The sequence below is a fragment of the Syzygium oleosum genome, unplaced genomic scaffold (assembly GCF_021117445.2).
Source record: "Syzygium oleosum isolate NSW1041296 unplaced genomic scaffold, Sole_v2.1 Sole_v2.34, whole genome shotgun sequence".
Taxonomy (NCBI): Eukaryota; Viridiplantae; Streptophyta; class Magnoliopsida; order Myrtales; family Myrtaceae; genus Syzygium; species Syzygium oleosum.
In genome coordinates this window covers 2,146,914-2,157,106 of record NW_026607518.1, presented here as the reverse complement: position 1 = coordinate 2,157,106, position 10,193 = coordinate 2,146,914, and the positions used below count along the sequence as shown (strand labels likewise).

The following is a 10,193-nucleotide window of genomic DNA, read 5'->3' as shown; positions in this document are numbered from 1 at the left end:
GTGATTGAATTGTTAGTCGATTATAATAATGTTGTGTTTTAGGGTCAACAAAATTAATAAATATTAACCTTAACTTTTTTAAGAGAGAAGGAATAGTTTTAGAAATGACTTATCATATTCCGGTTATTCATTAAGTACATTTAAGGTTAATCCAAAAATTGTAGGGTTTTGTAAATAGGGTGACAAACCTGTCCCATGATCCAAAACTCAAAAACCATTGAAAACCTATTAAGATCGGGAAAAATCAAAATTCAATCCAGATCGGCTGCCGTGGGTATTAATCAAATAATCAAAGAATCCCGAACCCCCTCTAGGTAAAGAGAATGCCCTGACTTGCTACCATTCCTAAAACTATATAAGAACTGTGCTTCTTTCATTCAGAATGGCTAATGTCCTCGATTTTGTCCAAGCTATTCCACCCTGACAATTACACCCTTTTCCACTTGGAGCCCAATTTGCATCAAACACATATCTAACAGGCAAAGTCCTTGTTCGGTACCGTTTATAAGGACCCATCCTTCTCCATGTGAGCCGAATCTTAAAAAAGAGTGTTTAAGATTGTGCCCATTAAAAAATGAGTCATCCATAAATGTTATTCCACAATGTCTCTTCCTATGACTCGGGGTGTCACATATCCTTTACTTTTTTTCCCCTTTTCTCCTTCATGGGGGAACTGTGTAAGTCAAACTCTCCTTGATAAGTGTGATAAGAGCCTGCCTTATGTCCAAAGACGGCAATACATGTATCCCCCAATGCCTCTTGTCGATTTGTTCCTTTCAATTTTCGTGTGTTTGTACTTTCAAATAATTAGTGCCCGACTCTACAAGTGTCTTTTTCTGGATCAAAAGCCACGAGCTGGTTTTGCTTCTTTTAATGCATGCAAAAAAGACCTTCAGTTCCAAAAGCCTCAATACTTTCAAAGGTGGCATTGCTTTCTAAGACAAGGGACTAGTCAAAAAAATTGCCTCCTCCTTTTCAATCACTTTATAAGATCAGATCAGATGTGAGTGAGCACCAACGCATTGCATGCTGTCCCATTTATTTGTTTAACCCTTTTTCTTTTATCGCTCCTGAGGTTTGTATTCAACCAAGGTGCAAAATTTGGCAGATGAAGAAGGACACAAATTGATTCGGCTCTTACAAAACCTGTTGGCGTGACCAGTCTTTCTCAACCCGAGCTGTGGTGTGCTTTACGTCCCTCGTGTGTGCAGAGATTATTCCGTGTGAATTTAATGTTGGGTTTGGATGTTTCTTAGGCGTTTGTTGTATTCTCTGTTTGGGGACTTTGACAGTTTCTCATGGTGGTATTTGCTGCAATTAATGTTGGTTCAGTTAAAGTTTCAACGGTTGGACTCTAGTCTGAACCCAACTTTTCTTCTTTTGTTTTTTGTTTTTCTTTTTTGCTCAAGTGTTGTGCATGACATTGAAGAAGTGGCGGGGTTGAGTTTGGTTTCAAACATATAAGCCTCAAGGACATCACAGTTTGAAGAGGAAAACCAGAGCAACAAGGTAAGTTCTTGTTCCTTCAATTCTAGTTTCTGCTGTTTGATGCGTTCATGGGTTTCTTATTTTATATGATTAAGTTCTTTTTTCTGATTTGCATAGTCAACTCTCCCAAGTGAAAAAAAAAAAAAAAAGAACTCTCCCAAGTGGTACTAACAGATATAGCTCAGTCGAGAGGCTTTCTTTCATTTGCCTCAATGATAAGCCCTTTTGTCTAAGGAAGAAGAATTACATCTGTTTGTATTAACTTGCAGAGATTCTGTGAGATTTGGGTCCAAATTTACTACTGCTGGTTATGTTAATGTTACAGCACTTAAATAGTGATTTTCTTTGTATCTGTGGCTTCCCAGCGGGGAGTAAGAAGAAAAAACCAAAGCCTTCCCAGTTGTGTTTGTACTAAGTATTATCACAATCATCTAATCCCCTTTCGTAAGAACTTACACTGATGTTGGCAAGAACACATCTTCTGCCAAACGCCATCTACTCAGCACTTTTCATATTGCTTCATCTACTCCATAACTCTGTCGTAGAGCTCTCTAATGTCGAAAGTTTGACCTTGAAATTTACGTTTCAGCATTAATTGGTGTGCCGGTTACCAGACTTGGTAAGGCAGAACAAAATGGGACAGCTCAGAGGCTCTGTTGGAACCATGGGAAAAAAGGACTCACAACATGAGATTGAAACATCATTGAAGGAGGAGGTAAGTTTCTCGGTTATGCTATCGAATGCGTCCCCTTTGCTCGATCAGTTAGTCTGTTTTGGATGTCTGTTGTCTTCTTACTCCAGAATGTTCCTCTAACAAAACTGCCGGGTCTCAATGATTGTGCTGTAGATTCTGCACCTTCAAGAACAACTTCAGGACCAATTTGTGATGCGGAATGCATTAGAGAAGGCATTGACTCGTAGGCCCTATTTCTCCCATGGTACATCTCAAAAGACAATCCCCAAGGTAACTACTCTAATCCATTATATTATTTTGGAAAACGGGCTGCTTTCTGTACTGTAGTATCTTTTACTTACTTGACTTCATTTCAGGATGCAGAGCAGCTGATTGTAGAAACCGCAGTGTTAGAATCAGAAGTCGCGTACCTGGAAAAGTACCTTCTCACCTTGTATCGTAACAAGTTCAATGAACAACCTTCACATTTATTCACTGAGGATGAGCTCAAGTCGACCTCCATCGCTCATGGGAAAGTGAGTCCGCCAATTCACAGACATAATAGTACACTGGAGAGAGAGAATTCCTTTTCTCATTTAAGTCGGCGTCCTCCTTGTTTGCCTCGTCGGTCCATTGGGAGTCCTTTGAAAGAAGAAGAGAACATTTGGGCTCCAAAAAATCTATCAGATGTCGGTATTCACCGTTGCCAGTCCTCACTATCTCAGCGCTCATCTCATCCAAACAGAGATTCACATCCAGAAAATTCATTTGCTAGAGTTGTAGATTCATACCACTCCCTCCCTTTGTCCATGTTGGAGGTAAGTTTCTATTTTCCTTCATCTATCATATAAGTTAACTTTGATTTAATGTGCTTCTAATATTCCTCCGAGATTGATTATTCTTCGAGTACAGAGAAAACTCGGAAATATCCTTGTACAATGTCGAAATGTTGATATTACCAGTTTACGGATACAAGCTGTATCGTTTGTGAAACCGGCATAAGATGTTCCTAATCAAGTGAATGTTCTGTTTTCTTTTCTTTGCTTGTTTAGCGAGTGCCGTGTACGACTTCGAAATCAATTAGTTTGGCAGACTATCTCGGGACGAGCATAACTGATCATGTCCTAGAGACGCCAAACTGGCTATCCGTAGAGATGGTCAAGTCCATCTCAGCAATATACTGTGAGCTGGCCGAGCCACCTTTGACAAACTATTATTTCCTGTGCTCTCCAAATTCACCATCTTCGTACATAGTGGACCAATATCCTTCGGGAGATCTTGGTGACATGCAGAGCTCACACCACTGCAGATATTCCTCCTTCAATTCCCATTTTGGTAACCCTTTTCACGTGGAAGGCTCAAGAGAATTCAGCGGACCTTACAGTACTATGCTCAAAGTGCAATCAATCTCCAGTGATGCTGAAAGGATGAAAAGCATTGAGTACATGCTGCGGAAGTACAGGTGACGTAACCTCAATTTTGATGTTCCAATTTCTTGGCGAAAATATTTTATCAGCCGTTGGTTGGTGGCCTATTTGTTGATTTTTTCCAATTTTAAGCAGTCTAACGTCAGACTCCTCATCTGTTATGTAAAGATGCCCTTCTGTAGTAAGCCATTCAAGTTACTTATAGGAATAGACTTCAAGTGTTTTTGGGCTTGTCACTAATATATATGCAACAAAAGATGCATTTATGGACATTGCATTGCTATACTTTCTTCACATATGATGAATCTTACCAAATTGTAAGCTCGATTTTAGGTCAATCGTACATCAATTGCGACGAGTCAATCCCAGTAAGCTGAATCATGAGGAGAAGCTCGCCTTTTGGATTAATGTGCACAATGCCCTAGTGATGCATGTGAAGTTCTCTTCCTCTGTCTTTTTTAGCATCATAGTTCTTGCTTTCATTTCATCCATACTCACATCCCAGAACATAAAACGCAATACTAATGTCTCGTGCTCTAAACTACAGGCATTTTTGGCTCATGGCATTCCGCAAAACAAACTGAAGAGGATGTCTCTGCTACTCAAGGTTTCTAACTTCCAACCTGACAACATTAATGAATATGCAGAAGGATTATCAATTTTGTTCCCCTAACTTTTGTGTTATGCAGGCTGCATATAACATTGGAGGGCACACCATAAGCGTAGACACAATTCAAAACAGTATTTTGCAATGCAGGCTGCTTTGTCCGGGAAAGGTTGGTCATTCAACTGCTCTGGACTCTGCTAATTGTTTGCATTCTTTTGCCTCAGCTGAAAAGCATGGTAGCTTCATTTCATATGTTTTTAACTCAATGCCTTTGTTGCCTGTAGTGGCTGCGGTTACTATTGCCATCCAAGCAGAAATTTAAAGTCGATAGTCTGCCGAAAGCATATGAGATCGACCATCCCGAACCACTCTTACATTTTGCACTCTGTTTGGGAAGCCGCTCTGATCCTGCAGTAACGTCCTGCCTTTATATTTTTGTTCAAATTTTAACAATTATAGATCTTGATAGCCTCTGCGCCGACACAAGTGTCAACAATTGTATAAGGCTTTGAATTAGTTATCACTCACAAATTTAAGCTTATTCCCGCGAGTATTATCAATAGGTTTATGTAGAGAAAGATTCAAGCATCTCAAAAACCAATTAGACACGATTCCAGGTTCCAGTTTGTCATTTTACTGAAAAATATTACTTGATTCAATTTCTTCATTGATTTACTTAATACGGAGCTGGCTCATAATTCCCACAAATCGATTTTCTTTCTTAAACTTGTATATGTAACGAGGTTAAGCATTTAACTTTCTCTTGACCATGTTGATTCTGGATTACATTTATGTCTTTTCCAGGTTCGCATGTTCAGGTCTGACAAAGTGTTTCAGGAGCTGAAAGTCGCAAAGGAAGAGTACCTCCGATCAAACTTCAGATTGTTTAAGAAAAGGATCATCCTACCAAAACTTGTCGATACTTACACCAAGAGCTCGGGTTTGAGCGCGGCCAACCTGCTGATGATCCTCAACCATTGCTTGCCAGATTTTCATGTAAATAGCTTCCAACAGTTTCACAACAAGTCTTGGAAGAGCTTCGAATGGACAACTCAAAACTTCGACTTTCAGTATCTTTTCTCGAGCGAGTTAGCATAGCAAATCTTAAGAGACTTCTTATGCTAAGTAATGAGGTCATTGCTTTGAATGACAGATGAATCACAGCTTAAGCATTTCCCTCTTCACTATTTTATAAAAGCCAGTTCTATCGTTCAAGAAAATACTGCAGTTGTGATTGAGCTGTCATTCCAAATCATCATGTGCGGTGTGTCCCCAATTGCCATGTAGAAGCCAATCAGCGACCTTAAAGATGTGTTACCTTGGAATTTTAAGACTGTTTGTACCACACAAACTCTGGAATAGTGTGCATCGATTTATGAGAGAGACTTCTATCATCACTTTAACACACGTTCGTTCTGAAATTTCTTTTTTTTCGATCTTAATTCCAAACCTTATGAAACTGCACAAATGCCTATATAGAAGATCTGCTAGCTTGAACTTAGATTGATGATGATAGTGTTGGTCCAAAGGGAAGATCAATTCTTATAGATTAGCTGCAGCTGACTGAGATCAATGAACTGGTTCAGTCAGGTCAAATAATGCGCTACAAATGATGCAGACTTTCACGGTTATTCTTTCAGCGAACCTTATCCAAGGCAAGCATACGGAAGACGAGATGAATAATAGATAACTGTGTAATTGTTTCAGTGAGCCTTGTGCAATTGGTGCCGTGAATAGGTACACCTGCACTATTGATGAAGTTGGGCAATGCCAAAATATGCCATCGTCACTTAAGAAAATCAAGCAAGGGCACTTCTTTTACATCACTTGCATCGACAGGACTTTGAAGGTTGCGAAAGTAAAGGTCATTTAAAATCACTACTACAGGAACTCAGTAAACTATATCAAGGTACACCGAGGATCTACATGAACTGATTCAGAGATGTTTGTAAGACACAAACAGTCCGAGATACTAAAGGCGAGCAGAGGCTTAGTATTTTACTCTGAGCAGTGTCTTATGCAGAGTCCACATCATAGGATGGGACTAAGCATCATGAAAAGGTCGCTCAAATTCTTTGTTGAAGCTTCAAACCTGGAGAGACTTTGTTACCTTGACTATGAAGAATCTTGATTCGATACAGAAGCCAGATCAGGCCTTCATTGCAGTGCAATTGCTAGCCCTTGGGCTTTTGTACAGCTTTGTTGCCTCTTGGTCACCTTTTTTCTTGTGTTTGGAAAAATTTAGGAAGGGAATGCACTGCTGAGGAGAAAACCTTTGGTGATTGTTAAACATCACAAGTTCGGAGAAAGCCCACGAGGGAGCCCAAGTGTGAGTTAAACGACGGCCCAATTTCCTTTGAAGTACCAGCTTTAGCTCCAGGTTGGAAATCCGGCCCTAACTTTTTTTATCTCATAAAAGCACAAACTTTAGCTTAGGTCCTAATCTGGCCCGAAATTCTTTTTTTTTTCTCGTGAAGAGGCGCCAACTTTCAATTGGTACCCAAATATGGTCCCTAACAAGTTTCCATCCAATGATGTCTCTAAAGATGCGATGTGCTATTTCTTATGTACTTGGCGGCTCACAGTTGTGTTAATGTGGGAGGATCACACACAATTCAAGAGCTTCCTTTATTTGAGAATTCCCAAATCGTGGGAAAAGATATTGCCATAATTTTCATATGACACACACTTGAGTGCCCTAAATTTTTTGTCAATCACTTCAATTTCATAACTTATGTATGGAGCTTACTTGAGTATTATAGTTTTTTTTTCCCGACCACTTGAGTACCATGTTACTTTTCAATCAATCGCTTGAGTGCCATAAAATTTTAAAAAAGTTCACCACAAGTGATTAATTGAAAGTTGTGGCACTTACATGAACGTATTTTTAGAAGCTATGGTACTTAAATAGTCAATTTAAAAGTTTTGGCAATCAAATGAGCATTATTCAAAAATTGTACTCAAGTAGTCAATTTAAAAGTTTTGGCACTCAAATGAGCATTATACAAAAATTATGGCACTTATGATGTCCTTATCCTAACTCCACCGATCACGAGTTCAAAGTTTCATTTTTCTTAGTTTCTGGACATGCTTGGATCTGGTGAACTGCTCATCCACACCTTGTTTGCCCTGGATAAGTCATTTCTTCTTGTCCATATTGATTTTTGTCACCAAAATTTAAACTTAAATGGTCACGATTCCTCCCCTTGCTTCATTTGAAACTATTCAAATTCTGGTGGCGGCAATGACTGTGAGTCGCCAAGTACACATGAAATGACATGTCGATTATTTAACGGTATCATTGTACGATAACTTGACGGGCGCTAGATTGGCAACCGAGTTAGTTCCTTTTTTATCTTACAAAAAATTTTTCGACTAAAATTTGCACTCGAATTGAAGTTTGTGCAATTTTATCAGATAAAAGAAAAGTTTTAATTAGAATTTGGACTCGATCTCAAGTTGATGTTTTTTTATGAGATAAAAAAAATAGATTAAAATTGGAACCCAAGTTAAAGTTTGTGCTTTTTACGGGAACGGGGCCATCAAATGACATATCCTCAAACAAGACTCATGATTACTAGGTTACAACTATAGGTATCATCAACATACAAATTTCATTGAAAAAAAAAGTGTGAGTTCTGGCCATATTTGTGACCCACCAGTCAGAAAACTTTCTAGAGTAAGTACACTTCAATGGCATGAAGGAAAATACACCTTAGGTGACTAATGCAAACATATTGGATACAGATTTGCCATCTCCTACTCCAATCGTATCTACTTTGTGCACTAGATACACAGAAGTACAGCCAGAAACTCTCCCCCTCTCACTATCTTCTCTTTCTCTTCTAGTCTCTCCCCAAGTCACCGTCATTAGTCGTGCTGCCAACCTCCGTCATCAACCTTTGCCGTTCTATTTTAGCCAAAAACTGCCGATGTGGACACCGGTCATCTCACGTGACACAACTAATGCGATTTTTTTAGAATTCTTTTTCTGAATTTAGCCACCGTCTTCCACTCTCCGCCAAAGAATCTATACCGTCGTGCACCACTTAGCCTCGTCTTGCTCGAAAATCTTGGATTCGATTCAGCGTAGGAAAGGCAGTGTTCTTAATGGCCAATCACTCGACATTTTCTCCGTTATTTCTCGGCATGGCCCCCCAAAAAAGACAAAAGCAATTCACTCAAATTGTACCACGAATCACGCCATAGTGGACGACATGACAAGACTCGCGTACCAAACCTTTCCATGCACTGCAATTCCCAGGAAGCAACCAATGCTCATGCTACATGATGACCAACGTTGAAAATCTAGACTTTGACTGATTACGTGGTCAATTCTCACGTGTAACTGCTGTGGGAACTTATAATACATATACATATATATATATATATATATATATATGTATGTATGTATGGACACTTTTTGACTTGGTCCAACGTTTTACATTATAATGGGTCGGGTAAGAATAAGAGGAAGACCGTTGATCTCACCACGAAGTCTCGCCTTCTGAAAAGAGCAGGGCCTAGGAATTGCATGGTACGACTTAGTAAATTTGGGATATGTGGCCGGACGTCCTCCGTTACTCTCGAGAATAACGCTGACCGTTGGCCTAGCGGCGCACCATCGCAAAAACCACCCAATTATCTCAAAAAAAATATTCACACTCGTTTGCAAAATTCATATGCAAAAATTGTCTCGTTGAACCGGCCCGAAGTTTTGGGAAATTTTATGGCCGGTGATCAACTAGTCCCCATCAAATCTATACTGAGATCTAGACATGTCGTTTTGCGTTATTTTAGGCAGCCGCACAATCATTGATTATGTCATCGACTTTATGCTAATACCAAATGCTAGATTTAGATATAGAGTTCACATGACGTTAAACGGTGCCAAACTGACAAAACAAAGCTTGTGCCGACATGGCTTGGTTTTGTTAGGTCTGCAAGCATTTCTGGCCAAAAAGAGAAAGGTCTAGAAGCACCCGTAAATGAATAACCTAAGCAATTTCTCATTTTTAGCACGCCATGGACCAAAGGCTATCACGCTTGACTTTGTTTCGTTCAAAGTGACGTAACTATCATTGAAAACTGAAAAGCTATTTTATATAGATATATACACTGATTTTATATGCTCTTTATGTATATAAGCAATGTGGAAGTGAATCATGCACATTGAACTCTCCTTTTGCAAAATTTTCAACTTACTAATTTGTGCACTTGTTCATGGCTCGTGAGTGACAACACAAGTAGCTCAATGGCCAAAAGTTAAGAAAAATGTTAGTGATCTGCCCTAAGAATCAATCAAGGTTGATACTCTAATATTAGTTGTGGATTAGGTTGTGTCGGAAAATTAACCTTCACTATACTTAGGTAGTCATAATGTCTTGCTAGAGACCGCTTATGACTTGTGAGCCAAAAAAGGTTTTAAGCACACTGCTAATGTTTAGTGAACCTACAAGGTCGCACACAATAGCGAACTGAGTTAATATTTTCTGTGCGCCGGGATCTACTTAAAATAAGAAGTAGATTTTAATTTATTCTCTATTCAACTTATCTACGCGGTTGTGCACGTTATGAGATAACGATTAAACGTACGATTGAAAGTGGACAGTTTGGCGGGCCCAAATCGCTCGGCCCCACTTCTTTTAATTCGCGTAGATAATGAGGACATATATATATAGTGTGTGGGTGACAAAAAAAAACCCTAAGAAAGAGAAAAACACCTCCAAGAGAATACGAAGAGAATCGTTCTCTGTTCAGAGATCTTTGAGAGAGTCTCGAAGATCAAAGGCGATCAGAAAAAAGAAGTCCAAGATCTTTAGCTAGCACTTGGATCGTTGGAGACTTCCGTTCGTGTGTGTGGATACCGGTAGAGACGCAACACTTGGGGCGCTAATCCAGACACAATCGATTGTCAATTTACTTTCGATCTGCAAAAGGTACGTGTCGAACTTCTGTTTAGATTTCAATATACGCATGGATCCTGTCTAGGGTTTCG

The 10,193-nt window shown here is 39.4% G+C and overlaps 1 protein-coding gene across 1 annotated transcript; it reads left to right on the top strand.

The window, feature by feature from the left end:
- Nucleotides 1–1,013: 1,013 nt before the first annotated feature.
- On the top strand, nt 1,014–5,400 carry LOC115664257 (uncharacterized). The gene is made up of 11 exons (XM_030586210.2): nt 1,014–1,183; nt 1,410–1,509; nt 2,078–2,203; nt 2,336–2,452; nt 2,539–2,979; nt 3,214–3,623; nt 3,922–4,021; nt 4,136–4,195; nt 4,278–4,364; nt 4,480–4,608; nt 5,000–5,400. Exons 3-11 carry the CDS (start codon nt 2,123–2,125, stop codon nt 5,291–5,293), a joined length of 1,719 nt encoding a protein of 572 aa, XP_030442070.2. The 5' UTR covers nt 1,014–1,183; nt 1,410–1,509; nt 2,078–2,122; the 3' UTR covers nt 5,294–5,400.
- The last annotated feature ends 4,793 nt before the right edge of the window (nt 5,401–10,193 follow it).

Excerpts from the sequence above, each read along its gene's own strand:
- LOC115664257 (XM_030586210.2), top strand. The coding sequence starts at position 2,123 with ATGGGACAGCTCAGAGGCTCTGTTGGAACCATGGGAAAAAAGGACTCA. Across the intron at positions 2,980-3,213 it reads TCCCTTTGTCCATGTTGGAG|CGAGTGCCGTGTACGACTTC; the intron begins GTAAGTTTCTAT and ends TTGCTTGTTTAG. Across the intron at positions 4,196-4,277 it reads GGATGTCTCTGCTACTCAAG|GCTGCATATAACATTGGAGG; the intron begins GTTTCTAACTTC and ends TGTGTTATGCAG.